Genomic DNA, 27,684 nt, shown 5'->3' on the forward strand with positions numbered 1-27,684 from the left:
CCCCCCCAAAAAAAATCCTAAAAGGAGGCGGCAGCACCGGCGGGGACCGCTGGAGCGGGCAGGTAACGCGGTGCGCGGCAGGCCGCGGCCCCCCCCTCCTTCCCTCAGGGGCTCTCCTCCCTCACGCACCCCCCGCGCTGGGGTCGCGGGAAGGTGACCGGGCAGGGCGGGAAGGAGCCGGGGAGAGCCTCAGGCAGTGGGTCCGGTCCCCCCGGCTCGGTCTTCGCTTAACGGCCCGCGGCCCTCAGCGAGCGGGGAGCGGCAGCGACGCGGCCGCGGAGCGGGGCCGGGCAGCGCCGGGGCCGCCGAGCCCCCCCCTGGCCGCCATCTTGGCTCCCCCTCAGCACGGCGCCAGTGGCGGCCCCGCCCACCATCTCCCACGCTATTGGCCCAAGGCGGGGCCGAACGCGCCCCCCTTTAGGCCCGCGGCGCCTCGCGTTGGGATTGGCGGCGGGGCCGGGATGGACAGCGGCGCGAGCCAATAGCGTCTTAGCTTTTCGTGCGCTCTTTGTCGCTCCCCCTCCCGGCCCGCTCCGTGTCTCCTTGGGGACTTTTTTCGCACCCCGGGGTGCTGAGAACGGGCCGAGCTCATCGCAGCCGCCCGCCTCGCCTCCTGCACCCATGGGCGCGGCGTTATGGCTTTGCAGGGTCCCTGCTGTGCCTTGCCCCAGATCTCTGGCTGCAGCTAGGGCTGCCTGTGGGGCTGCCATGGCCCTGGCAGCACCCAGGAGCTCCCAAGAGTTGCCCCCAGCTGGCACCTGCCACAGCTCCCCTCAGGGCGCTGCAGCCGAGACCAGGCTTCCCCTTCAACTTCATCCCCAGCCTGCCACAAACGTGTTGCACCCAACCATGTCCACACAGAGCTCCCCTCCTGCGGCCTGGCGCAACTCCCGGCGTGAGCCGCGTCTCCGTTAGGTTACAGAAATATTCAGGGATCGATAACGGTGTGCTGGAGCACGCACCAGCTCGAAAGGCAATTCCTGACGCTGCTTCGTAGGCATCGGGGTGGACTCACGGGGTCTGGGGTCCGTGTGGGTCTGTGGAGAAGCACGGACGTTGTGGGCACGTGGAGGAGTTTGGCCCTCTTGGTGCTCTTGGTTGGCAAGAGAAGGAGACGTGTGGTGGAGAGGAGATGCGGCTGCCTCAGGCGGTTTCTCTCCTGTGGCGTCTGTTGCCGTTATTTCACGGATATGTTTCTTAAATAGCTCTGTAGGTGCTCGTTCCATGCTGCGCAGGAGCAGATTTAAAATCAGGGCAAACAGCAACAGGCGGCTGCCCAGGGCTGGGGCGCTGCCAGCACGGGACAATGCTGAGGAGCGGGAGGACGAACATCTCCAGGCCTTGTGTCTGACTTGGTGCCCCGGGGAGAGGCGCTTGCTGCTAACACCAGGCTAAGCCTTAACTAAAACTGGGCTGTTTAGGGCTGTGTAAGCCACAGTCAACATGGTCAGGATGCTTTGGAGTGGAGTGAGAGCAGCACTGTTCCCATCTTCTGCCTCCTGCTGAGGTCCAGGTTGGCCTTCCCCTCTCTAAATCGCAAAGATCTTCATCAGCAAGGGACCTCGCTCTTCTCTGGGATCCACATGCCCTGCTGGAAATGGCTCAGAAGCTCCCCCAGCATCACTGCCTTGAGCTCCAGCCTTGTGACCTCTGCAGGTTTAGCAAAGAAATCTGGTGCTGGAAAGAAAATCCTTGGTCATCTGCATGGCGAGGCCTGAAAGAAGGACTGCAGCAGGAAGGAGGGCTGGGAAGGAGGCTGAGGGCTCCTGAGGTGTGAGCGGGTGCCTCGGGTCCTCAGAGGAGCGCTGCATGGGTGTAAACCACAGCGACATTTAGCCCTGTTAGAGGATCCACTTGTGCTGGATTTATCCAGGCTGCACATAAAACAGGGGCCTGTGTTGCAATAAAATGTGGATCTCTCCCATTTTTTAAGCGGAGCTGTCTACCCCTCTGTAGTACATTGAAGTCTCCCGATGGGGCTTGTTTTTGTTAGTTCCCTTTTTAGAGCCCAGGCATTTCTGGGCCACAGGGATGAAAACTGCTGCTCGAGAGGATTGAGCCATTTCTGAGCAAACTGGTGGGATAGAATTAAATTAAGCTCTGGCAGCTTTGTGCGTTTTAGCCACGTTGTTTGTTCAGTTGTGCTCTCTAGGAACCTATCCCCCTGTTCCTGGCGCAATACCCAGCGGAAACGGATTATGGGAGGTTTTTGGAAAGCCTTGAGCACACTGGCGACAGCGAGAGGACGACTCTTTGAACTTTCTGCTCTTACATCAGCAACCTTTGTCCAGGGTAGGACAGAAACAGCATGGGTTGAAATAGCGTTTAACCCTGCTGAAGTCAAGTCTCTTCAGCGTTTTAGCATGCACGGATGCTGTTTGCAGAGGGATTATTTTTATATGTGGCTGGGAGATGTTTTCAAGTGTGCCAAGAAGATCAAAACATTCCTAGATTGCTTCTTAGAAGTTTCTGTGTTGCAGACAAGGTCTCAGTGTTCAGTGCAGTGTGTCTGAGTTCATTTCATGGCTGCTTTCAAGGCATTTTGGAGGTGGGTAGCTGCATCTCTCCTAAGATCTAGATACCTTTTAGAAATCAGCTGGCATGTCTTATCCAGGCACTCGGTTCTTGCTGGCAGCAATTTCCATACCATTTTAGATCCTTCTGTGTAGCATTAAGTAATTGTGTGTTTTACAAACGCGCTGGTTTATAACAGTCAGTTGCTGTGGTAGAAAACCCACTTGGGGTAATTTCTCCAGACAATATACTGATTGTTTCACTAAAGCTACAAGAATGCAGTACCCTTGTTATTTCCGTCAGCAGGTAAAATAACCCTTCCTTGAGGTGCTTGGATTTCTTTTTTCTTTCTTTTTTTTTTTTTAATTTGCTCTTCTCTCTGCACTCCCAGCAATCAGCTAATGCTTTGTTTTTCCTGAACACAACATTAATAATGACTGTGGTCAGGTCATTCTAATTCCTTTATCCTCCAATATCTTGTTGTTCATGTAACTTTTTGCCTCCAATATCTTCTTCAGTTTACAGAGCCTTATGTTAGCAGGGTTTTCTTGGTGTTTCATCTGTACATCAAGCTGCCTTTATACCCTCTTTACCCTCTTTTAAAATTCTTTTTTTTTTTTTTTTCCTACTGGCTGAAGCAATCGGAGTTTGTCTGGGACAAGTTCACTTGCATCTCTGCAGTCTGCTGATCAAGTGGCTGAGTAGAGTTTTAAGGCAAAAATCCCGGAGATCATGGTATCTAATATTTGCAGGTGGAAATTGCCCTCTCACGTTTTGCATCTGAGCTTACGCTGTGCTTTTAGACTCTGTCATCATGGGTGTGCTTACTGAAACTGGCACGTGCAGCTTATTTCTGTGGATGCAAAGGAGAGTTTAGAAACTTTTCCCAAAGCCTGTTTGTTTCTCAGCATACGTGTCATACCATGGCTTACTCTCATGGTTAACACAGCTCGTACTTCTGAAAGAAATGTGTCACTCCTGGAATTTGTTACTCCTTCCTTGGAATAACTTCATGAATTCTTGTAGGCACTGGTCCCGTGAGGTGCTGCTTGCTCTGAGTCACACAAGTGAGGTTTTGTGAGGTTACATCCATCACAAAGTAGAAATAATGCAACAGCTAAACACAAATTGTGTTTTTTGTAGTGGTTTTTCTTGTCTGCAAGTCCCACAGAAGAGGGCTGCAAGCGTGGAATGCTCTAAATGAGGGTGAGGTGCTGGTTCAGGCCTCTGCGCAGCAACAGATAAGCTCTGGGGCAGCTTATCTTCTTGGGGAGATTTTACATTTGCTTTTCTTTTCCTCCTCTCCCTCTTTCCTCGGCCTGCTTCCTCCTCAGCCCGTTTCTTCCCATATCTCGTGTTCCCATCCCTGACACTGTCCTTCTCCCTTGCATTACTCACTTGGCTTCCTCTCCACTTTCCCTCTTTGCTGCCTCCCCTCCCTCCTTCGCCCTGAGAGCGCTGGGCTCCTGCCGCTGTGTTTCCATCCTCCCCCAGCTCTTCTCACCGCTCCAGGCTTCTGCTTCGCTCCCCCTTGCCGGGCACCTCCTTAACGTCAGGAGCCGACTCTCAAATAATTATCTCAGCTGCCGATTAGCCATTCGCGAGGGCAGAGCTGGCGTGGGCTTTTAGTTAAGGCTCTGTGTGAATACCGTTGCACAGCTCCCAGGACAGCTTGATCCAGAAGGTGTCTTGCTGCTTTCCTGCTTGTACCCCTGGGATCCTGCATGCAGAACCAGCTCGGGTGCCTGAACATGGATTGTGGCTCCGGAGGGGCTGACGCTGAGCCAGAGCCAGTAAGTCCATCTGGATCCGTGCTGCTCATTCCCCTTTGCGTCCTTGTAGATCCCGCCAAAGAGCAGAAGGGATGCACACCTAGCACCCATTGCTCAGTTCATCCTGTGGTTCTTCTCAGGCTTCTCTGACCCTTTTTGCATAATGTGAAGGACGTGGGTCATTTCAGCATGTTCTGTCTGCAGAGTGGTGTAAGGAACAGCTGCATCTGCAGGAGAAAGAAAAGCAAAACTGGAGCAAAACAGAACTTTCTGCATCTGCAGTGTGGGAAAGGAAGAAGTGGCAGTGGCAGCCTTGAGGTGGGGAATGTGGGAGAGCTCCCTCCAGGACTGAGGGAGCACTGCTGGTTTTCTCACGTGGAGCTCAGCCACACACACACACAAAAAAAAAAGGAGCTGCTTTTATAGGGCAGGAACAGGGCTTTCGTTTAGGTCTGGAAAACATCCAGCACATTGTGTGTGCTGTTGGGGATATAAAAGAAAAGTCACGGGCAAAAGAACAGAGAGAAGAACTTGGCCTGTGTGAACTAAGCGTGTGAACGGTGCAAGCAGATGGAATAAATGCTGGCTGAGTTTGTGGGGATCTGAGCGGTTTGCTGACCTGAATGCACAGCAGCGTGTTTAGATGCTGTGCTGTAAACAACATTTCAGCGCTTCTCAGCTGGTGCTGTGGGGGTATGTACATCTCCTGGCATGCACGTAGAGAAAGTTGGAGGGTGCTGTGCGTTGCTGTGATGGGCATTGCAAGAAATGATTGATACATCTCGTCCTTGCTTGTAGCTAAGAAGGTGAAGAAACCTCAGCAAGCCTGAAACTGCTGGGGTCTTTACTGGAAATGTTTTTCTGTTGCGATTGCCGTGTGACTTTTTCAATCTGTGCTGCTCCTGTTTGCTCGTCTCCTTGGCTTACGCTGGTGCTGGTTTGTTGCAGGGTCTCTGGGCCGCAGCAATGAGGAAGCCTCGGAGGAGGTCCCGGCAGAACTTGGAGGGGAGGCGTTCTCCTTCACCCTACAGCCTCAAGTGCTCGCCGACTCGGGAGACGCTGACGTACGCTCAGGCCCAGCGGATCGTGGAGGTAGACATCGATGGGCGGCTTCACCGCATCAGCATCTATGATCCCTTAAAAATCATCACCGAGGACGAGCTGACTGCCCAGGACATCACAGAGTGCAACAGCAACAAGGAAAACAGCGAGCAGCCCCTTTTCCCTTCCAAATCCAAGAAAACACCTTCCAAAGGCAAGAAGAAGGAGTCCTGCTCCAAACATGCACCAGGAACATCTTTACACTTACCCCAGCCCAACTTTCGTGTGGTGGACTCCTTCAGCCAGCCAGATGCCCCCCCCCTCCCTGCCGCCTACTACCGATACATCGAAAAACCTCCCGAGGACCTCGATGCAGAGGTGGAGTATGACATGGATGAGGAGGATCTGGCCTGGCTGGAAATGGTCAATGAGAAGAGAAGGGATGATGGTTACGGGACAGTTTCTGCCGACACTTTCGAGCTGCTGGTGGACCGGTTGGAAAAGGAGTCGTACCTCGAGAGCCGGAACAACGGGGCTCAGCAGTCCCTCATCGATGAGGACGCCTTCTGCTGCGTCTGCATGGACGATGAGTGTCACAACAGCAACGTCATCCTGTTCTGTGATATCTGCAATCTGGCCGTGCACCAGGAGTGTTACGGCGTGCCCTACATCCCCGAGGGGCAGTGGCTTTGCCGCTGCTGCCTACAGTCTCCTTCTCGCCCCGTGGATTGTGTCCTTTGCCCGAACAAAGGTGGAGCTTTCAAGCAGACGAGCGATGGCCGCTGGGCTCACGTGGTTTGTGCCATCTGGATCCCAGAGGTCTGCTTTGCAAACACTGTGTTCCTGGAGCCCATCGAAGGGATAAACAACATTCCCCCGGCTCGGTGGAAGCTCACGTGCTATATCTGCAAGCAGAAGGGCATGGGAGCTGCTATCCAGTGCCACAAGGTGAACTGTTACACTGCCTTCCATGTCACCTGTGCCCAGCGGGCCGGTCTCTTCATGAAGATCGAACCCATGAGAGAGACCGGCATCAACGGCACAACGTTCACCGTGCGCAAGACTGCTTATTGTGAGAGCCATTCCCCGCCTGGGACAGTGAGAAAAGGGGCTCCAGCTGCTACCAGTGAGAGGCAGGGGGACACTGTGAAGGAGGAGGGAGAGGAGGAAGCCAATTCTGGCCCTCCCAAAGGGTCCTTGAAAAAGAACCAAGTGAAATTGAAACAGAAGATCAAAAAGGAGCCTGGCGATGCGACTGATGGGCGTTCGTCTGTGCCCATGGTGACAGTTGCACAAATTCCCTCTTACAGGTGAGTGTTGGAGCTGGACAGCAGGAGCTGGACAGGGTCTGTTTGAGGACTCGGTCCCTCAGATTGTTGAAGTTGGAAAGACTTTCTTGAGTCAAGACCTAGCAATAACTGGGTTCAGATTGTGCTCCTCACCAGCGTTCTTCCCTGTAACTGTCAGTGGCACTGGTTTCCCTGCCTTGTTAAGCAGCAATCCCAAACTGTCATGTCATCGGTGGTCCCTAACAGGCAAACATTTAAACTTCTCATTTCATAGTTTTTTTTTTTTAATTCCTCCTTTTACTACAGAGCATGTCAAACCTGTCAGTGTTGCAAGCAGCTTTGAATCTGGCTGTGTGTTTTTTCTCCCGGTTGTCTCATGCAGGATTAGCTAGTGCTGAATTTTCACTTGGTGCCTGAGGAATTGCGGTGATGTGTCGCCAGTATTTCAGCAGATTAGCTTTGAAAGACTGCTGATAAGGCACCGTGTATAATCTAATGAATGGTTTGAAAAGGTTAAAATAGGTACTGCATTATTCCTGGACTCCTGTCAAGTTAGTTTCCCAGACTGCGGCTTCATAACATAAAACTTCAGTGACCCCAGTAAAGTTATTCTGGCACTGAAAATAGTTTTTCTTTTTTCGGCTTTAGTTGAAAAACAGTTTTTTCAGCTCCAAGTTACTGCTTGGAGCTGAACTGGGGACTGCATACTTTGACTGCGCAGTGATGTACCTGGTAAGACCTTCCAGCCAAGCTCCTGCTGAGATAGGGATATGCTCTGAAAAGCGAGCATGTACATCTTCACGGCTGAGGTTGTGCCTGTTGCAGGTGTGGATTGGAGCAGGCATCGACATAGAGCCTCAAAGCTGCCTACCACAAAGCCTCATCGGGAACCTGGTGGCATCACCAGGGTCTGCGGAGTTACCGTTGCTTTGCAGCTGGCTCCATGACGCCTCTTTGCTTCCTTTAGGCTGAACAAAATCTGCAGCGGCCTCTCTCTCCAGAGGAAGAACCAGTTCATGCAGAGGCTCCACAACTACTGGCTGCTGAAGCGCCAAGCGAGGAATGGGGTGCCCCTGATCCGGCGCCTGCACTCACACCTCCAGTCCCAGAGGAACGCGGAGCAGGTACCGAGCTGCGGGCTGGGCCCACGCGGGAGGATGGCAAACACACATGGCCTTGAGCATTTCCAGACATGGGGCATCCACTGCTCTGGGCAACCTGTTCCCATGCCTCACCACCCTCATAGTAAATAATTTCTTCTGAATACCTGATCTAAATCTACCCTCTTTTAGTTTAAAGCCACTGCCCTTTGTCCCATCACTACACTCCCTCATAAAGAATCCCTCTCCAGGTGGAGGAGGACAGTGGCTCTTCCTGAGTTACTTTTGTTCTCTGGGTATGCTCATGCCTAAATAGCTGGGATGTCCACTGTGCCACCAGAATTGGTGTTGATGAGCCAGCAGGTAAGAGTTTTCCACCTGAGTCAGGAGACCTGGGATTGTGCAGAGGCGTGACGGGCCCTCGGTAGCCTCATCTCTCAGATGAGTCAGAGAACCACGTTCCTCTCTCATGATTAAAGATCCTCTCCTCAGGAAAATGGGTGTTAGCTCCAGAGTCCTGGCTAAATTCCAGTTTGGATCATTCTTCCTGCAGCTTGAATTTCTGACCCTCCCATGGACATTCACATGGAAGTTTACACATAATCATCAGCTCTGGGCTTCTTTGCTTCCTCCTCTGAGCTGGCATCCAGAGTGATGTGATGCAGTTAACCAGAGCTGTGTTTGGCACAAGAAATGGTTGGTGAAGTAATGAAGTAGTGAGATCTGCCCTGTGACACAGCCGGGTAGTAGGTATTGTGCGTGTTGTGCACGTTGAGTTTTACTGTAGCTGGAGGAATTTATAGGCTTGCATCAGGACTGCTCTGGATGAATAATAATAAAAATATTTCCCACTCATCAGCCTGGAGCTTGGGGAAACTCAGCATTTCCTTGCTGTATTAAGTTAATAATTTGCCATAAGTAAGTTCTTAAAGACAAACGTTCTACAAATATAAGCCACCGAAATCATGCAAAGCATTTATCATCCTTCTCTTGGCTGTGAGGCAAAAGTATGTGCACCTCAGCTGTATCCTCAAAACCATGTGAAAAGCTGCAGATTTAGGAGAGGAAGGACGATTGCATTGTGAAACCACTGAACTGTGTCTTGGAAGGTGTGAGCTCATCCCCCCGCGTTGGCTGTTCCTTTGTGTTTTGGCGAATCTCTCCGTGGCTCAATTTCCTATTGGTTACAAAGAGGATAATAATAGCTTTTTTTTCTCCGTTGCTTTCGCTCGCCTCGCCTTTGTACTGTAAACCCTTTGGGCTGCCTCTCCAACGCACAGCAGCCAACAAAAAGCATTTCCAGCCTCTGTAATGAACTTTGATGTAAAGGCACGGAGAGCAGAAGGGAGCAAGCACTGAAGTGTTCTCCTGGAGTGTGGCTACGGTATGATTTAGGCCAAACTTCACAGATAATGCAAAATCCAGAAGGGCTGATGTTACGTTTGTTAGACAGCTGAACACTGTAGGGAGGAGGCGACATCATCTGAACAAGAGACAAGGAGAGAAGAGTCGGGCTATTAGAGCGGTGCATGGGGGACGCCTCGAAAAGAGGAGAAAACAGAGGAAGCCAGTTGTGTTTTTCATCTCGCCCCGCTGTTATGTGTTACAGAAGGAGCAGGATGAGAAGACCAGCGCAGTGAAGGAAGAGCTGAAGTACTGGCAAAAACTCAGGCATGACTTGGAGAGGGCACGGCTGCTCATCGAGCTCATCCGTAAGAGGGAAAAGCTCAAACGGGAGCAGGTAGGTACCTTGGGCTGTCAGGCTGCTGCCTCAGTCCCGTGCAAGCACCTTGTGTTGCAGAAGGCAGAGGAGCACGGCAGGTTTTTGGGGGGCTTTTTCCTCTTTTCATAGAGTCTGACTTGGGGATGTGCAGAGCAGCCGTCTCACGCTCAGCACCTACATCAGTAACAGCCTCTGCCCCCAGGACCAGTGCTGGGCTGCAGAATGCTGGGGAAATTTGTTTGCATAACTAGTGGTGGATTGTATTCATGACCTCCAACACCCCTTATCTTTTTCTGTCCTGGGCATGGACTAGGTGTTCTGCAGAGCAGAAATTGGATCTCCTTTAATGTTCATTTCAGGATGCTGGTAACACCCTCTCCAGAAAAAGGCCTAAATCACAATTCTGCTCATCATTTCTATATCTAAAAATGCCCAAGTTTTGTCCTCTAAGTATCCTTTTTGAGAAGAAGCAGTTTTAAGGTGGAGACCATTTACTAAATTTTCCAGTTCCCTCTTTGACCTGTGTGCAGTTGCACTGGTTAAAGTCACCTCCTCTGCTTGCCAGCTCTGCCTTTTGAGGGTCTTTCCTTGCCTCTGACGGTGCAGCTGCGCTCTCTGGCACAAGTATCTTCAAGGACAGCTTCATGAAAGACTCAACCTGCACACATGAGCCTGAATGCATGCCCTCAGGCATTGCCTGGGTGCTCTCCCTGCTGCTAGGCACTGCAGGGAGCCAGACAGAGGGAAAGCAGCATCCTCTGTGATCACGGCCCCTCTGTAAGCTGTTTTTTTCCATGTCCAAAAACTGCCCACGGCTTTTCTGGAGGCCTCTTGATGCCAGCACTGGTTCATCTGCTGTGATATCTCTGATCTATAGCAGTGGCTCAGTCCTGCTTGCTGGGTGGACATATTTTAGGTAGGAGGATTAAAAAAAATTCACTCGAGCTTTGTATCTGTTTGCTTTTGATATCTCGGCGTATCCATATCTCAGTTGGATAAATCCATAAAAGCTTTTTAAACTCCAGTGTGCTTTAGAAATTGATATGGTATCACAGAAAAGTGTATCTGGTTGCCCAGCCCAGCCTTTAGGTGAGTGGCAGGGATGTTCCAGAGTTCTGACTCTTTGTTCAGGTTCTTTCCTGTTTTGGGGGAAGAGTGCGGTCATACCGCTGACTTAAAGGTCGTTTATCTGCCTTCATTCATTCTCCTATCGATGCTGTCTTGTTGCTGAGCACATCAAATACAGTTTGCTCTGCGTAAACAGACTTGCTTTCCTTTCCTATTGAAGTGGTTGGTTTAATGGCATAATGATGGATTACAAGATCAAAGAAATTAAAACATTAAAGGAGAAATAAATACCTCTATCCTTTCCCAGCCTCCCTTGAATAGAGTTTCAGTGTAAGAGATCAGACTGGTGCTACAAGCTGTTGGCTTGAAATCAAGACAGCATTAGGGACTCCAGAAAGAATGGAGTAAGAAACTGCGCTAGGAATCTCCCGTGCTTCTAACCATTATTGTGGTGTGGCTTCTGCCTTGAAGTGTGAGAGCTTATATCTTGAACTTTGTTTATGCTCACTCGTCTAATTACGAGTGGTGGTGTTCATGTAAACACCTACTTGCTTTTAACTTCTTTGTAATGTTGCTAATTGGCATAATAATATCTCGAGGCAGGGAGTTCTACAGGATAATTTACCAGGCATGAAAAACTTCTTCCTGTTTTCATTTTTAGTTCTATTCTCTTTCAGTTTTATGGGGTTTTCTCTCATTTGGCTTTATGAGGTGGGATGAAAAGGAGTTCCCCATACAAAAAGTTTGGACTCTGAAATTAGGCTCTGCAGAGTGATGTCTGCTCGTGCGCATTATGCACATGGAAAAGACAAACTGCGTGCCAGAAATTCTTCAGCAGTGAGTCTACCAGGCCAGTGGCATGATGACCTGGGGTTTCCACCACTGAGCAGGGCTGGGTTGATGATTCAGGAGAAACGAGAGGGAGACACTATCTGCATATCCTGTCCTCGATAACTGTGCTCATCGCCGTTTTCCCGTTCTCAGGTCAAGGTTCAGCAGGCTGCTATGGAGCTACAGCTGACGCCTTTCAATGTCCTTCTGCGCACAACGCTGGACCTGCTGCAGGAGAAGGATGCTGCCCAGATCTTCGCAGAGCCTGTCAACCTGAACGAGGCAAGTCTCTTTCCTAGGGGTGTCTAACGGGTTGGAGACGAGGTGTTGCTGGGCAGAAGCTCATGTGCTGTCGTAACCCGGGCAGCACAAACCACCTTGTCCCAAGCTGCTGGTGGACTGAAGAATATCTCAAAGAGGACTCACAGTGTGGGGATCCTTCCAGGCCAAAACAGGGTATGGCTTTCTGGAAGCTTCAGCGCATCTCAGACAAGTAATGCTTTGCGGAGACAGGATGTGTCTGCCTTGACTGGGTGACACACAAATAAACTGCTGGCACCGCCCCTTGCAGGTGGAAAGGGCATTCAGAGTGCTTATGATGGATGCGCTCTAGTTGGCTAGTAAATGGTTTTTGTAATTGTACAGGTTTTATATGTTTAGGTTCCAGATTACCTGGAATTCATTTCCAACCCAATGGATTTTTCCACCATGAGGCGGAAGCTGGAGTCCCACCTGTACCGAACATTGGATGAGTTTGAGGAAGACTTTAACCTTATAGTTACCAACTGCATGAGGTATAATGCTAAAGACACGATTTTCCACCGAGCAGCTGTCCGGCTCAGAGACCTCGGAGGAGCGATATTGCGTCATGCACGGCGGCAGGCTGAAAACATCGGCTTTGACACTGATGTGGGGATTCACCTGCCCGAGTCACCCAAAACTGAGGACTTTTACCGCTTTTCTTGGGAGGATGGTGAGTGTTGATTAACTTTTACTTTCTGGATAGATCGTAACCATGTACTTTGTTCTGAGTATGTCACATAGCCTGTGTGAAAATCATAGCCATCATTCAACATAAAAAAATGTTTCCTATCCATGTATTTACCTAAGCATATGTCTAACTCCTTCATAGCCTCAAAGAGCAGGTTTTCAGGTGAGTTGAGCTCTCAGAGCTAAGTGCAACTTAGTTCCAGCTCTTTCAGTGCATATCTGCCTCAGAAGAACTTTGTACCTGCCTGTGCTGTTTGATTTGTGCCGTGGGTGTATCAGAAATTGGTATTTTAAAGAAGAATGCAAAGGTGGATCTAGGATTTTTGCTCTAAGGAAAGATCATATATTTCATTGTAAATTAAAGCGATAATCGTTACATGCTCGTGGCTTGTTACAGAGCCAACTCTGAATTGTTCAGGGGTTGAGACTATTTTCCTTCTCAGTTTCTGTGATTCTATGGTTGCAAATGTGACAAATAATGAGGGAGAACTGAATGAGAAAACTCATATGGATTCACCCCTGTTCGAGGATTGCACAGGAGGCGCAAAGCCTTCCAGGGTAGGCAACAAATGGACAAAGTATAGACCAGCTGGATTAGATGGAGCCCTAAGGGCTGGGAGGAGATGATGTGGCATTACGGTACTGGGACCCAAGCAGTCCTTCTAGGTGAGACTTGCCATTCACAACGTGACCCCAGCCATGCCCACAGCCAAGCTCAGCATCTCAAGAGGCAGACCCCAAGCACTGGTTGGCAATGGTGTACAATTTCTTTGCTAAACTTAGTGCAGAACACGGCTGCCATCCAGCCATCCAGGAGCTTTCACTCTCTGATTAATTTCTTAAATGTTTCGGCCTTCTTAAATACAGAAAGTGTGTTAGGAAATTGGTGTTAATGCATGATAGGGCAGCTCTCAGCTGTCTGCTCTGCTCCAGCAGTTGCTGGCACTCCAGCAGGCCTGTGAAGGACCTGGACTGTGAGCTGTCTTGTGTAGGGTGCAGACACGTGTTCTTTCACTGCCATCCCCGGGACAGTAACAGGAACTGGAGGGCAGGGCAAGTTAAATCAGCGGCTCTTTACCCAGTGGAAGGAAGTCCAAGCTCCGGGGCTAATAATTTGTAAATCCCCAAACTAAAGCAACTGGTTCATAAATAGCATCGATGCTAATGAGGCATGGCTGTGGTCCCAAATAGCAGCAGTGGAATTCCCTTCTCCAAAAAGCCTTGCTCCTTCCCTTCACTGTTACAATTTCTTTTGCTGCAGTGGATAACATCCTCCTGCCAGAGAACCGGGCTCACCTCTCCTTGGAGGCCCAGCTGAAGGAGCTGCTGGAGAAGCTAGACATAGTGAGCCCCATGCGGTCCAGCGGTGCCCGGACGCGACGCATCCGGCTCCTGAGACGGGAAATCAACTCCATTCGGCAGAAGTTGGCCCAACAGCAGAACAAGACCATGCCCAACGGGGAGCCTGTGCCGTGGGAAGACGGGCTGGATAAAACGTTGAAGGAAGAGGATGAGGAAGGGGAGAAAGGTGAGAGGTTGCAACAGGATTTCACTTCTAACTCTCCTAGCTGAGAGCCAGCACCTGCTGTACCTCCTGTCTATGGCTTTAGTGGAAGACAGGAATGACTCTGGGGAGTTCTGAGAATAACTCTTTGTAAAATGTTCAAGCAGATTCTTTGTTCCTTTATCAGATGATGCCAAGCCCCCGCACCCTCCCACCCTGGAGCCCACGGGACCCGCACCCTCCTTCTCGGAGCTGGAGTCTCTGCAGGACCCTCCAACGCTCAAACCCATCAACGAAAGCAAGTCCTTGAACCAGCTGCAGAAGAAAGTGATGTCGGACAGGGAGTTCTTCGACAAGAAGGCGCTGCAGCGGGAGAGCCAAGCCTTCCAGCGCCTGCTGAGTGACAACGGCCTGAACGGACTCGCCTTGCCGCCTGCAGACACCCCCACCAGCCCCCCCTTCAGTGGCGTGGGCCGACGGACATCTGTCCTTTTTAAAAAAGCTAAGAATGGGGTGAAGCTGCAGAGGGGCTTGGACTGCTCCCTGGAGAACGGGGAGGACCACGGGCAGAGCGACAGGGAGCGACAAGCCCGGAAACGGCCGCAGAGCAGGAGTTACGGCGAGAGCGACGGAGAGAAGTCGCCCAGGCAGGCAGGACAGAGAGGTGATTCCTGGGGATTTCTCTTCCTTTTGTACACCTGGAAACTGCTAGGTAGGGCTGGGAGAGTGCTGGGAGTGCTGAGGCCAGGTAAAGATGTTTGCACGTGAACTGCTCACCTGAAGCTCACTTTGTGCTTGGAGGACACACAGTCACCAGAGCCAGAGGTGCCTGAGGAAAGCCTCACCTCTTCTGCAGGTTCCTAAAACGGGGCAGACAAGATATGTCCATAATGAGTTGCACCTCTTTTCTCCCGACTATCCTGGAGTTTGTAGTAACTTAGTTCAGCTCTAGGCTGCTCCGTTTTAGACATTTAAAGCTAAGGAGATGAAACCCAGGCTGGGTTACAAGTAATTCTTCTTTTCACCAGTCAGCAGGGCTGCTGAGAGAAGGAGCTTGCCATTTTTTGTAGAGCAAGCCACCATGCCCAGCTGCTTGCAAAGATGTTGAATGGCCTGGCTGGAGATTCCAGGGTCTGTAGTAAGGGTTGAGAAGTGCTGGCATGCCTGCCCTCATGGGAAACTTAGTGTTGAGTAGGCTGCTCTGAGGAGTGAGGGTTTCCTTCTGCAGAAGTGATGTGTTTGTTCGGAAGCGTGCAGTGGACCAGTAACACAACACTCGTGTAAGATGAGATGGTAAACACTGCCTTTAAACCAAGCTGTACTCTCAGTTCTGAGACTCAGATAAAATTAGTGGGAAGACCAAACAGGTTCCTTTTCGAACGAGACCCGTAAACAAGAATAAGCAGCTGAGATCAAATTTAGAAAGATTCAAGGTGAAAAGGAACATCTGAGCGGCAGCAATTTGATTTCTTTCCAAGTCTGTGTTAACGGCCATCGTGGGACAGCTCCCATGTGTAAGGCTTGACAGCCCATACCTCAAATACCATCTTAAAGTTATTTGGCTGTCGAAGGTTGTTCATAAATAGAGAGTGGGAGGAAAGCAATTGCACATTGGGGTTGACTTACCAGGACGGGTTAAAGGAAACATGAACGTCTTCTCCAAAGAGAGGCTCCTAGTTGAGGGGCACACTGTCACTGTGTGCCAGTAATTAAAGCAGAGAGGAGTTACCCACAGTGGATAAAGCTCTGAATGAGAAGTTGAAATTAAAAAAGGAAAAGCACAGGAAAGGTGCTGGAAAATCAGTGATAGCTAGGCAGTAATATTTTTCCTCTGCTGAAGAAGCACTGTTGCTTTTTTTTTCCTGAATCGCAGCACTGCTTTGGTGATTCAGTGCTTTTGGCTGTTTCAAACACAATTGTTTTCTCCTAACGGCAGGGAGTGTCCGGTACGCCAAGTCAGTGTTGCCACAGAGGCAGGTCAGCGTGATCGGGGTTGTCACACCAAGGTGTTGCCCAGAAATGCGCTCCCTGTGGCAGTTGCAGTGTTAAAGCTGGAAAGATAATAGTGGCCTTGACATGATTTTGCTCTTTGTGTGGCTCACGGACTTCTGGGGAGCCCGCAGGAAACCTGGGGACTGTTGGACCCCCGTGCTGTGTTTAGGATGGGTAAAGGCAGTGATCGTCTGCCTGCTTGTGCCTGCTCTGCTTTTCTTGGGGCAGCGCTGGGTTGGTGCTTGGTCTCGGGGGGTGTTGCTTCTGCACCCCTGCCTGTGCTGGGAGATTAGGTTCTAAGACCTTGTCTAATCCCAGAGGTGATGCCAGCTCCCCGTGTAGGTATCCCTCTGGTGCAGGAAACCTGGCAGCAAAGGTAAGATTTCCAGTGCAGTCAGCGCCTGGGGCAAGGAATTGAAATATTCCACTGCAGTGACATTTGTACTGGCCTGAGAGAAGAGGGAGGGCTTCTACCCAGGGGCAATTTGCTTCCTCGGCGTCTGCTCTGCCTGTTGGAAAATCCAATTTCCAGAAATGGAAGCAAACAATTTTTCCAGGAGAAGTTTTGTTCCCAGCACGGAAGCTGTAACCAAATAAGCGATGGGTTCCTATGCCTGCTCCATGGGCAGGGACCAGCCCGGGAGCCAGGCCTGGGGTGAGGCAGGGATAAGTCAGCGTGAAGCTTCCACGTCTTTTCTGAATGCACTTGAAGCCAGATGAGCAAAGGGTTTGCTTCCCAGCCTGTGTCTGGCCTTGCCCGGTGAGCCGTGTGCTGCGTGGAGCTCTCCTGCACCATCCCCAGACACTTCCTCAGCACTCGCTGCTTCTTCAGGCCGCCCAATTTCCCGGGTGTGGGGAGCAGAAATACCTCTCCCTGGTCACTTTTGGGTTCTAGCTGAGCCTGGGGAACTCCGAATTTCCCTCTCCTGTTGAAGCGCTCGGCATCTTTGTGACTGCTTCTGCCTTTCCAGGTCAGCAGGCAGGTACCCTACCTGAGTTCTGGCAGCGTCTCTGTTGTTGCTGTTTTTGGGGCTGATTCCTGTTTGTCTCCTTGGCAGGGGTGACCAACGGCTTTGCGAAGCACGCAGAAAACGGCTCCGACTCCGAGTGTGGCTCAGGCCTGGGCGGTGGGCTGGTGCTTGAAGCCTGCAGGTAAGAGCTCTGCGTTGCAGAGTGATCCTAAATGTTAGCTGTCAAAAGAGGCGTGTAACTTTGCTCGTATAGCTAAGGTTTGGTTAGCGTCTCCATCGTAAATCAGTTTTCAAAGGCTTAAAATTTGGCTACAGCACAGTTGGTTTGGGGTTGAAATGAACATTTTAACCCTGGAGCAAACTTCGGGGCGGTCCCTGTGTTCTTCATCCAGAACTTTTGCAAACAGGAGGAGCTGGCGTTTTGTTAGTTGGCCTTTTAACTCATGAACAGCTTTGTTTAAAGCATGGTTTGGACAGAAAGATAAGCCATTCTGTGCCTTAATTCTTTCAAATGTTTTGGTAAATACTTGGAAAGGCCCGAGGCAGCAGGCAATGAGCAGTGCCCTACAGGTATGCAGTTTTTGTCTCCTTTTGTCTCATTTCCTGGTGTTGCTCGAGGGCCTTGTGGAGCCTGTGTCTGTGGAAAGAGGCAAGGCCTGGGTTTGGAGGGAATGAGCTCTCTGCGAGGGCAGGGAGCGGTTGCAGAGCGATCCCACGTCCACTGTCAGGGTCTGGGCAGCCCCAGGGGAGCACGCAGCGCCCCAGTGAGTTATCTCCCTTAGCAGATGCTGAGCCCCTTGGAAGCAAAGGGCCTCCAACGCTTCTCTGAGCTGACATCCACCCACCTCCTCCTCTCTCCCCCTTTTCTCTGGGTTTTGTACCCAAATCTTCAGCTTGAGCATCACTGCCTCTCCTGTCAGTCGGACATTGCCACGATCCCTGTGCAGATCTCACAAGAGACTATTGCAGTAAAATATTGTAAGTCGAGAAGCTGCATGGATGGGAGCAAAAAGCAGAGAGCTGGATTCCCGCTGAGCTGTAATGTCATTTAAATGGGAGCCCCTGAGTCATGCAGAAATCCTTCACGGGGTGAGGATGAACTCAGAACAGGACAAGGAGCCAGAAACTTGCTTTCAGGCCATGTCTTGGTCTCATGGCCCTACTATATTTACCTCAGTTTCCCCACCTGGAAGTGAGAGAGACAAAACTGAATTCACAGGGGAGCGTGGGGGCTTGTTAGTTGATGTTTGCAAAGTACTTTGAAGATGAAAAGTGCGATGTAAGTGCTTATTACAATAATTGCAAGCAATTCACATAGCAAAAATTACATTAGAGCTATGTGACACCCACAAAACAAGGAATTAAAAACAAGCTGATGTCTCATGGAGAACTTGGACAATTATTCTATTTAGGAGCAGCTCTGTTTACTGCTTTTTTCTCCACTCTTGCTTTTTGAGCAGCAAATACACTCAGAATGGGGTGGTTATTGGAGAACTGTAAAAAATAATTACAAGAAGAGAGAGAAACACAATTGCCTGAGATGGAGATGGTCCATTTCCTGAAATGTGTGTAGTAGGGAGGTAAAAGGATGTTCAGAACTTGTTCAATTGCTGGTAGATTGGCATCGTACCAGAGGGCTGCTCTGTCTACTTTGAAGTCTACACACAACTGGGTGAGCCCACGTGAGTGCCAAACATCACTGCATCACCTCTCCAGCACGAAGTCCTTGCTGGGTTTCTTTCTCACGTTATTGGTGAGGTTTTTATGAGGCTCCCTGCAGCACTCATGGAAAAGCTGGGGCAATGTCCAGCATTCTGGCACCAGAAGAGACGTTTTGCTCAAGTATTCGGTGTTCTTTTCACATCAGGGATGCACCAGTGCAGTAATTTTCCTGTATTTTAAACAGGGGAATCCATTTATTTGGCTGTGTGTTCAAGGGCCATCTGTTTTTTCCTCACTCCCTGCTTTTCCTTTTTGTTCCGACAGTGGTTTGATGCCTCCCAAGCGAAGTCGAGGGAAGCCAGCCCTTTCTCGGGTGCCCTTCTTGGAAGGTGTGAATGGAGACTCTGATTACAGCAGCTCAGGTGAGAGAGGCTCACATGAACACCTGAAAAAAACGGGGAACACCTTGCTCCTGTCCCACAGCGTGACAGGGCTGAGACCCCACCTGAAGCAGGGGGAGCAGGTCTCAGGGCATGTTGGGAACCAGCCCTCCAGGAAGCACACAGATGGCACGGTCAGGATGCTAACCTGCCCGTGTGTTCTCACCCTGCTTTTTACCAAGTAGTGCTATTGCATAAAAGGTTTTTCCTGCTTTCTCTTTGGCTGGTTGCTGTGCCCTGTATTTTCCTCAGATATTTGCCTTCCGTTGGTCTGGTGCAATGTGTCTGGCACTGCCCTCTTCAGAGAGGGGACTAGTTCTCTGTCATGGTGCTGCAATACAAACAGTAAATGATAATTACAAGAGAGGTCTGTCTCTGTGGAGATGACTTCATAGCTCTTCCCTCTTGTATTGCTATCCTTGCTTTCAAGGTCTTCGTAACAAAGTCGTTGTCTTTGTCAGACTGTGCTATCCAATTAAGTCACACTCCTCTAATGCTCCCCGAGGCAACACACCGTTCTTCCAGCGCTCACGTGGCCAGATTCTCATCTTGGTCATGGTGTGTCATTGATAGAGTTAGTGCCGGTTTACGCTGGTGTCTCTGAAATAAGAATTCAGCTTTGGCATCCCGGGATGCCCGTGCCCTTCTGTACAGCTCCTGTGCGCTGGCTCCGGTCTCCGCGGGAGCTGTTATCGCCCTGGACCCTCTGTGCTCAGCAATCTGCTTTGGAGATAAGCTTACAGAGAGGGGCTGGTGTCGGGAGACGTGCAATCACACGATTCTGGGCTTTATAACAGCGTTTCATTAACAGAAGAATGCACTTGGAATGTAGTAACGGAGAAGCACATCAGATCTGCCTTGGCAGTGCACTCATTTGGGTTGTGTTCAGCGTATTCTAGATTCAGCTTGACTTGTGGTAAAGTCGGAGCATTGACCATTCCCCCCAGAGGAAGCACTGCTTGCTGTCAAATTCACAGTAATGAAAATTGCTCCTTTTCCAGGGCCAGGAGCTAGCAGATGAGTTATTCATGTCTTGAATAGATCGCCTGCAACATTTCTGACCCGAGCTTGAAAAAATCGGTAGCTAACAGACTTCTGTCAATGAGAAGCAGGCGTTTCCTACAGAGATCAAATCATCTCAACGTATGTGACATCAGAATTGGCTGGATATTTGTATTTACAAGGAATAAAAAGGAGCAGAGGTCCAAATCAATCTCAGATACAGCTTCATCAGTTCCACTGAGGGTGGATTTAGCTTGGTGGAGCGTAATGGACCAAATTCATCACTTTTATACCCATTTGATTTCAGCAATGTTGCAGCTATTCATTTCAGAGCTGAGTTTGTGAACCTGATCTAATGGAAAGTGTCCCTGGGGGTGGAACTGGATGGTCTTTAAGGTCCCTTCCAACCCCAACCATTCTATGATTTCTCTGATATTCTGATTCTCCGTGAGTGCATGGACTTAGACCTATGATTTAGGAGAACAACTGTCTTAAGGCAGAACAATAACTGTACGGACAGACCGTAAAGAAAGCTGGACATTCGCTGTAGTCAAGCTGTATCTCACCGCACGTTCCATTTATCGTAAACTTACAGAAGAGATGCGTGTCCTATCACGTAGGGATGTGGATACCAAACGTATGTAGGTTCAAACAATAAGCAGCTTTCCGTTTTGCTCCCTGTCTTTACTGAGAGAATTGGTCTGGAATTGTGCATTTGTGCATGTCGGTGACTGAATGTGTGCTTTTGTGTGACAAGTAAGTGGACAGGAGGTTTGTTCTCAGCAAAAGTGAAAGCCCAGCTCTCTGCTTGCTGCCTACCCAAACAGGGTAGAAGAAACTGAAACAGAAATATTGTCAACGTGTTGTAAGTGCAAGTCGTTCAGCTGCTTTAGCTGATTGCCACCAAGACAAGGCAAGCCATCAGGACTGGGTTGGGTGGCAGGGTGGTTTCTTGTGTTATTGCAACCTCCGTGCTGGTACCTGGTAAAGCCATGCCTCCTTCTGTCCCTTAGGCAGGACTCTCCTGATGGCCTTTGAGAGTCAGGCTGAGCTGGAGCCCTTGGAGCTCGTGTGGGCCAAGTGCCGTGGCTATCCCTCCTACCCTGCCCTGGTAAGTACCTTCTGCTCTCTTGCAGTCTGTAGCAGCAGCGCAGGTACCCCAGAACACAGTGCTAGCCAGCCAGAAAAGGAGAGCTTCTCAAAATCATGCAGCATGTGGCTTTTGTTTTTTCCCCTTTTCACAGTTTATTTTCCCTATGCTCATTGTTTCAGAGCCCTCTCCTCTCCCTCTCCTCTCCCTCTCCTCTCCACTGTACTGTAGGAATGAGAAGACTTATATTTTGTGAAGGCAGGCGCTGGGTGCCACTGGTGTCTCACCGCCCCTACATTTTCCTACCCCGTGAGTACAGCTGTCTGTGCAGGTGCCCAGCTGGCCTTCAGGTGTATATAGATCCTCTTGAAATAGCTGTATGTTAGACTTGAAAATGTATGCATGTTTGGGGACCTCGTCCTTTGAACAGTGCTTCTTGAATATTTATCCTTTTTTAGATACTTAACTATTACTGTGAAAGCCATAAACTTGGCTTCAGTGAGCACCACGCTCAGTTCCAAAGTAGGATAACGTGCAGCTATTGCTTGAAGTGCCAGTAGCACTGCAGGCTTTTAAGTGCTTGTTAAATTCAGAGAGAGATTGCTGAAGTAAGTATGTAAGTAAGAACATTAGGTAGTCTGACTACGTCTTCTTGTTTCTGCTACTTTTAAATATACCCCCTGAGACACGGCTCTTCCAGCCACCTCCGCTCCGCGTAGTTTCTGCACGGCTGCAGCCGTTCCCCGAGGTACCTTTATGGCTGGGATCACTAAGAGAGACAGCGCCTGGGACTGCTGAGAAATGGCAGGGGGCTGAAAGCAAGGGTGGGCGTCACGGAAATCATACAGGTCTCTACGTCCAAACAGCAGAGCTGTGAAACCATGCGTAAGCTGACACAGCAAGTATGCCCGGCCGTGGCTCGGTACAATTCTGATGCTGTCAAAAAGAGCAGATTCTGCTAAAAGAGTGACCCTCATCCGTGCTTTTACTCTGGGTAGGAATCCAGAGGAGAGAACAGCTTTGGACCTGCTTTCCGTATTGGCCGGCCAAAGCATTTTTTAGATCGTGATGTGGCTACAACCAAAGTCAGATTGTGCTTTTAGCATGGTGACGTTGCCCAAAAATAAGGCTTTTTTTCATAGCAATGTGTTGTGGTGGTAAAGTGGCTTAATGAAATCCTGCAGCTGGCCAGTGTCAGAGCCAAGCTGCTTTTTCAAGCCCTTAGAAGCCAGGATCAGGAGGCAGAGAAGAGAAGACCTAGTATTACATCCCCATTTCGCTGCTTCATTCCCCTCCTGTGATCATACAGCACTAATGTTGGACACTGACATTTCTGCTTGATGTAGGGACAATTGATGCCTTTGTTGTAATTTCTCTCCAAAATGACTGTGGTCCGCGCTCCCCTCGCCTGATAAAGCCAGCATTGCTTGTCAGCTCTCTTAAAATACCGGGTCTGATTCTGATCTAATAACAGCATAAATCTCAGCAATGCCACTAAAGTCAATCGAGCCGCACCAGAATGGAGCTGTTGTGAAATAACATTATGCCTGCTGAGCACAGCAACGGCCTTAAATTTATCGCACGGGGTTGGAGAGAGGGGGGGAAATCCTTTGCTGAACACAGCCATGCTGAGTTTGTGCTTAATTACCAATTAGCATAAATGCATCTGCAGCCACAAAGAGCCACATACTTCTGTTCTTTTGCTTTTTTTTTTTTAACATCAGGGGCTTGGCTGCTGGGCTGAGTGGTTTCCTTTCCAAACTGAAGCCTTGAGCACAGGAGAATTTGTTAAAAAGAGCTGCTGAGATGGGGCAAGCAATTTGCTTACCCGTCCCGAGTAGGTTTTAATCGTCTAGCCTGGATAGATGGAAAGAACGGGAAAAATAAACGCATTTTCTGCAGTGCTTGAAGGCGTTTGTGCTTAAATATCCTTCCCCTGTGTCACAGATAATCGATCCCAAGATGCCGCGTGAGGGTTTGCTCCACAATGGAGTCCCCATCCCAGTCCCACCCATGGATGTGTTGAAGCTGGGGGAGCAGAGGCAGACGGAGGCAGGCGAAAAACTCTTCCTTGTCCTTTTCTTTGACAACAAGAGAACCTGGTGAGTGCATGCAGACCGGCGGGGGCCTGGGGTGAGTGCTGCGGCAGAGAGGGAAGGCTCAACGTAATCTTTGGTGTATGGGAGCGTACAGGAGTTGCTGCTACGATGATGTTACATGTAAATCAGAACTTAAATATGCAGCAATCGAGAAAAGTCTAAATGGGGAAGCCGGTCTGCTTTTCCCTGGCCCAAGAACGTGGCATTTGACCGCTCCGTTTCCGTGCTGAGCAGCACGACAGCCTTCACCCGGGGGTCACAGCACCACAAAAACACTGAGACACACGAAGAGCCAATTTATAGTGGTCAAAATCTCTGGCAAATTAGAGGGAGCGTTTTACTTCAAAACACAAGCAGGCTCAGCAGCCAGATTTCCTGCTGCACAAAAGATTTGCCAGGAATCTCCAGGGTAACATTTTCAAAACGCTGGATGTTTTTTTTTCCCCATATTTAGACCTAAACTAACAGCCTGATTTTTCAGAGGTAGCGATACCTGCAGTTTTCAAATGAAGTTTTACGATGGGAAATGTAGGTGTAAGCACCTGGTTCAGGGCAAGTGAAATATCTCAGGGCCTTTTACTGTTCTCAGGCAGGCTGAATCTGCTGATTTTAGTGTCAGTGGCTGACCAGGCTCACGGGGTGACAACAACCCAGACATACAATAAGCCACAAACCAATGAAGTGCCTTAAAAATGAGCAGTAAGGCTCTGAAATCAGCAGGTGAAACAATGGCAGGCTTGTAAAATTGGAGCATTGCGCTGGAAGAGGTGAGTCCCCGTGACGAGGCAGGCGGCCGTCTGCTGAACCCGCTGGATGATTTAACCTGCAAACGCAACAAGAACCAAGCAAATAAACACTAACACAGGAGTCGGTGTCTGCTGGGATCAAAGATCTGCAGGGTTTAAACCGAGGACAAAGCAGATGCTGAGCAGTTGGGGTGCACATGCAAATGGAGGAGAGTAGACTTGCCTATTCTCCTCTTTCCTCTATAAAACGAGACACCGACAGTTTAAAAAGGAGCCTCACAGGACTTCGAGAGCCCTCCTCCCCCTCCATCTCCTTGATACAGTCTTTACCTGCATCCCTGGAAGGGGTTTTAGGGAGGTAGCAGCCCTGCCAGGGTGAATATTTCTCCTGAGGGCAGGGAAGGGCTGGAGGAAGGAGGCTGCCCAGAGGCCGTGCTGCAGATGGAGGGAAGGTTCCTGAGCCAGGCACGTGGGAGCAGTCAGCCTGCTGCAGAGGGCTCGGGTGTGATGTTGCGAGGTCAGGATCCCTCCAGGTATTGGCTCTTCTTTCCCCAGCCTTTCTCCGTGCCCTTGGTGACTGGGTTTTGTGCTCTTACCGCAGGCAGTGGCTCCCGCGGGACAAGGTGTACCCCCTCGGCGTGGACGACACCGTGGACAAACTGAAGATGATGGAAGGCCGAAAAACCAGCATCCGCAAGTCTGTGCAGGTGGCCTACGACCGAGCCATGATTCACATGAGCCGCGTGCGGGGAGATCACCCCTTTGTTACGTCTAATTATCTGTAACGGGTCGGGGCAGCCGCTCCTCCTCCTCCAGACCCCGCGATCGCCAGGGGGGTCGGAGCAGAGCGGCCGGGGGCTCGCTGCCAGTGGGGAGCGGGGCGGCTTCCAGCCCTTTGTGTCCTCGGTGTGCCGTTCCCAGCAGCCGCCAGCATTCCTCGAAGTACCCTGACATGTGCCAAAAAGCCTGTCCAGCTTCTTTCTGAATGTGTCTCACTGAAAGGCTGGCAGGAGATGAAATGTAGAAGTCTACAGGGAAGGAGGAAGGTGTTAGGAAAAGCTGCCAGGCGGCGGGAGCCACGGTGAGCAAAGAGCAGAGCCCAGCGCTCGGGTGTTCGGACCCTCGCCCCTGCCTCCCCCGTGCCACCAGGGTTTGCAGTCATCAGCCAGCCCTGAGCGATTCCCGGGAACCCATCACCGCTGTAAGCAAACCAGGATCCTTCATGGAAATCCCAACTGGACTTTCTCGTGCCAAATTTACCCTGACCGTCACTGGCCTTTTTATTTTTTTTTTTAGATGCCATTGATTGTCCCATCACGTTCAAGAAACTGTAGCCGGGAGTTAGTTTCACGCTGTTCCTGCCTACCTACGGTGTTCTCGTGTTCCATTTCTTGCATTGCATTTAGAGAAGTTTGAGATATTTTGGTAACCTTCCCCTCTGCTACACACACTGACATGCACAGATGCACAGAGCTTTAAATGTAAAAAGCAAATGATCTGCTTTTTTTTTTTGGTGTGTGTTTATGTCCTAGAAATTTCTTTGGTGGTTTCACATTTAAATGCTGATTTCCATGACTGTGCTTGTTTCAGTCGCATTTCGTATCATGGTTTAGTACAGAATTGAGTCTATAAGCCAAGATAACTTCCTTTTTTTGAAGAAACAAAGCTAATTTTGGAGGTGTCCAAGGAGCTCGAGCAGCTTTGCAGGCACTGAGGTTGATCAGGGTTGGAGGGAGATGCATCGTTTGTGTTGTTTTATGCACATTTGGTGTCAGGCTCCTCTTCCTTTCTTCCTTCTTTTCTGTCTCTTTCAAGTTTTCCTCGGGCTTGGTTTGGGTTGAAACCAAGCACTAAGTAGAGCACACAACCATTTTGCCTTTTCGCCTTCTCTCACACACGTCTGTCCCTTCCCTAGTGTGTGGGTCTCCATCATTACAAAACAAACCCAGCTCTGCTGACAACCCCTGTTTTTTGCTGGGTTTGCACGGCAAAAACAGGGACAAGTGATCATCGGAATCAGATGACAAAACCTTTTCTATTAGCCAAGGACTTTTGATTTCTCCGATCTCTTCTGTTGTGTATCCCTCTTTGCTTTCCCATTGTAAGAACCAAAGGTGCAGAGCAAGATTGTAGATTGAATATCACCATTTCGCTTTTTAACTCGATATTTTTTTATTATTTTAACTTTTTCATACTGAAGAGAATGTGGGGTCAAAATAATAATTAATAATAATTAATAATAATGACTAGTGGGGAGTAATCACTGCCATTTCTACTTGGTCTACTTTTTTAAAATACCACTTCTTATACATTGGGACACGGAACCACACTTTAAGGAAGATTCCTGTAACATATAGAGATGGGGCATAGGATTTTGTAATATTAATAGTAATAACGATGCCTACGGAGTGTGGCTAGGGAAGGATGTTGTGTATATAGTTGTAAGATATCGTTCTAAATTATTTAGACCTATTGTCACCATTCTTGAAGTCCTCAGTTGTGTTGCTGGGTCTTTTATATGCACACGGTGTAATTTATTTGGAGGAACATACACTTTTCCGGGTGGTAGCTCAGCTGTGGACTTGTGACCTGTGTATATGTTCTAAGATCCTGGGATTTGTTTGTTTTGTTTTGTTTTGTTTTGTTTTTTAAATGACATTTTAGGATTTGGATTGGCTAATATCCTGCTGTTGCTACGGGACCTAAACGTTACTGTCAGTCTGCTGTAAAGCACAGATTGCTCTATTTATTGTAGAAAGTGAGTTTATTTGCTTTCTAGAACTGTTTATATCAGATGGTATAAGAGAGGTAATATGAAAATCTATGCTTGTAAAGAAAAAAACAAATGCTAATTTTACCTACTATAATCTGACTGTCTGAGACTATATTTTCTCTCTGAGAAATAAATGTTCTAATGTATAAAAAAAAAAAGAGTCCGTGCTAGTGTTGTCCTGATGGCTGGGCCTCTGGGGCGCACGGGGATGGCAGGCAGAGGGTGCTGATACTGCGGGCTCTGCTCTGGAAAACGCTGTTTCTTCCCTGGTTGATGGGAGCCGAGGGAGCCTTCCCAGTCCCTCGGGCTGGCTGGGGGAAGAGCGAGGGTGTCCCCAGCTCGCAGTGCCCGCGGCCGCGCGCTCTTTTCTTCCTTTCCTTCAGCAGAGGATGCTCGGCTCGCCCGGTGCCCGTGCAGGTGACGCAGATGGATTTATGACCCCGAAGAGGATCCGCAGGGAAGGAAGACATGGAAAGCCTAAGCCCTGTGTCGCCTCAAATGTCTCTTTCAGGTGAGTTTTCCCCTGTGCAATGCATGGAAGCGTTGGGTTCTGCAGGATGGGGTCCCAGCCGGCACCGTGCAAGGCAGCCCTCTGCTTGGAGCCCCAGAGGGACAGCGAGTGGGAAATTGGGGGCTCGAATCCCATCCCCTGGCAGTGCACGTGGCCCTTGGTGGGCCTGGGGGCTCCTGCAGTGCAGGGCCACGGCAGGGCGGCTCGCCAGCAGATGGAGACAGGAGCCGAGCAAGTGGCCACAGCGAGGGCTGGGCTCTGCAGCCTGGCTCCTCTGAGCGTCTCCCTTCCCTAATGAGCATCTCCCCTAACGAGCATCTCCCTTCTGGCTTCCCTAACGGGCATTTTCCCTCCCTGCACAGGGCCGTGCTGCTGCAGGCGGTGGCACACCACCAGGCCCCTCTGTGCAGCCCCCGGTTCTGGCTGCAGGCTGCTCTCTGAGGCCACAGGCACGGTTCCCATCTGCGGCGAGCGCTCCCCCTGCGAGGGCTTTTATGGCGCAGTGTTCTGGCTCAGAGAGCATTGCAGATGTGTGGGGAGGCATTAAAAGGTGAGGTTCTACCTTT

The 27,684-nt window shown here is 49.9% G+C and overlaps 1 protein-coding gene and 1 long non-coding RNA gene across 5 annotated transcripts in view; one reads left to right on the forward strand and one right to left on the reverse strand.

Moving 5' to 3' along the window:
- The window catches only part of LOC118178647, a 9,538-nt gene extending 8,457 nt beyond the window's left edge, over positions 1-1,081 (reverse strand). Inside the window, exon 1 of one of the 2 annotated variants that reach the window (XR_004756247.1) lies at positions 130-1,079. This is a non-coding gene — a long non-coding RNA (uncharacterized LOC118178647). Of the gene's footprint in view, positions 1-129 lie in introns of both variants that reach the window. The other variant, XR_004756246.1, reaches the window with a different exon arrangement.
- Positions 7-26,765, forward strand: BRPF3 (bromodomain and PHD finger containing 3). 3 transcript variants are annotated; one of them, XM_035347363.1, is made up of 13 exons: positions 7-62; positions 5,235-6,637; positions 7,584-7,740; positions 9,326-9,457; positions 11,492-11,620; positions 11,999-12,311; positions 13,590-13,856; positions 14,020-14,496; positions 16,883-16,976; positions 18,782-18,879; positions 20,913-21,010; positions 22,937-23,091; positions 24,436-26,765. In XM_035347363.1, exons 2-13 carry the CDS (start codon positions 5,253-5,255, stop codon positions 24,617-24,619), a joined length of 3,489 nt encoding a protein of 1,162 aa, XP_035203254.1. In that variant the 5' UTR covers positions 7-62; positions 5,235-5,252; the 3' UTR covers positions 24,620-26,765. The 3 variants fall into 3 exon arrangements, with proteins under 3 accessions (XP_035203254.1, XP_035203252.1, XP_035203253.1); XM_035347361.1 differs by lacking the exon at positions 7-62 and adding an exon at positions 1,137-2,548; XM_035347362.1 differs by lacking the exon at positions 7-62 and adding an exon at positions 3,629-4,307.
- Positions 26,766-27,684: the final 919 nt, after the last annotated feature.

Source organism: Oxyura jamaicensis, chromosome 26 (genome assembly GCF_011077185.1).
Source record: "Oxyura jamaicensis isolate SHBP4307 breed ruddy duck chromosome 26, BPBGC_Ojam_1.0, whole genome shotgun sequence".
Taxonomy (NCBI): domain Eukaryota; kingdom Metazoa; phylum Chordata; class Aves; order Anseriformes; family Anatidae; genus Oxyura; species Oxyura jamaicensis.

What these genes read in the sequence shown, in the direction of transcription:
- BRPF3 (XM_035347361.1), top strand. Translation starts at nt 2,372, where the DNA reads ATGCTGTTTGCAGAGGGATTATTTTTATATGTGGCTGGGAGATGTTTT. An exon ending in CTCTGATTACAGCAGCTCAG is followed by an intron (nt 18,880 to 20,912) that starts GTGAGAGAGGCT and finishes TCTGTCCCTTAG; the next exon opens with GCAGGACTCTCCTGATGGCC. An exon ending in TTTGACAACAAGAGAACCTG is followed by an intron (nt 23,092 to 24,435) that starts GTGAGTGCATGC and finishes CTCTTACCGCAG; the next exon opens with GCAGTGGCTCCCGCGGGACA.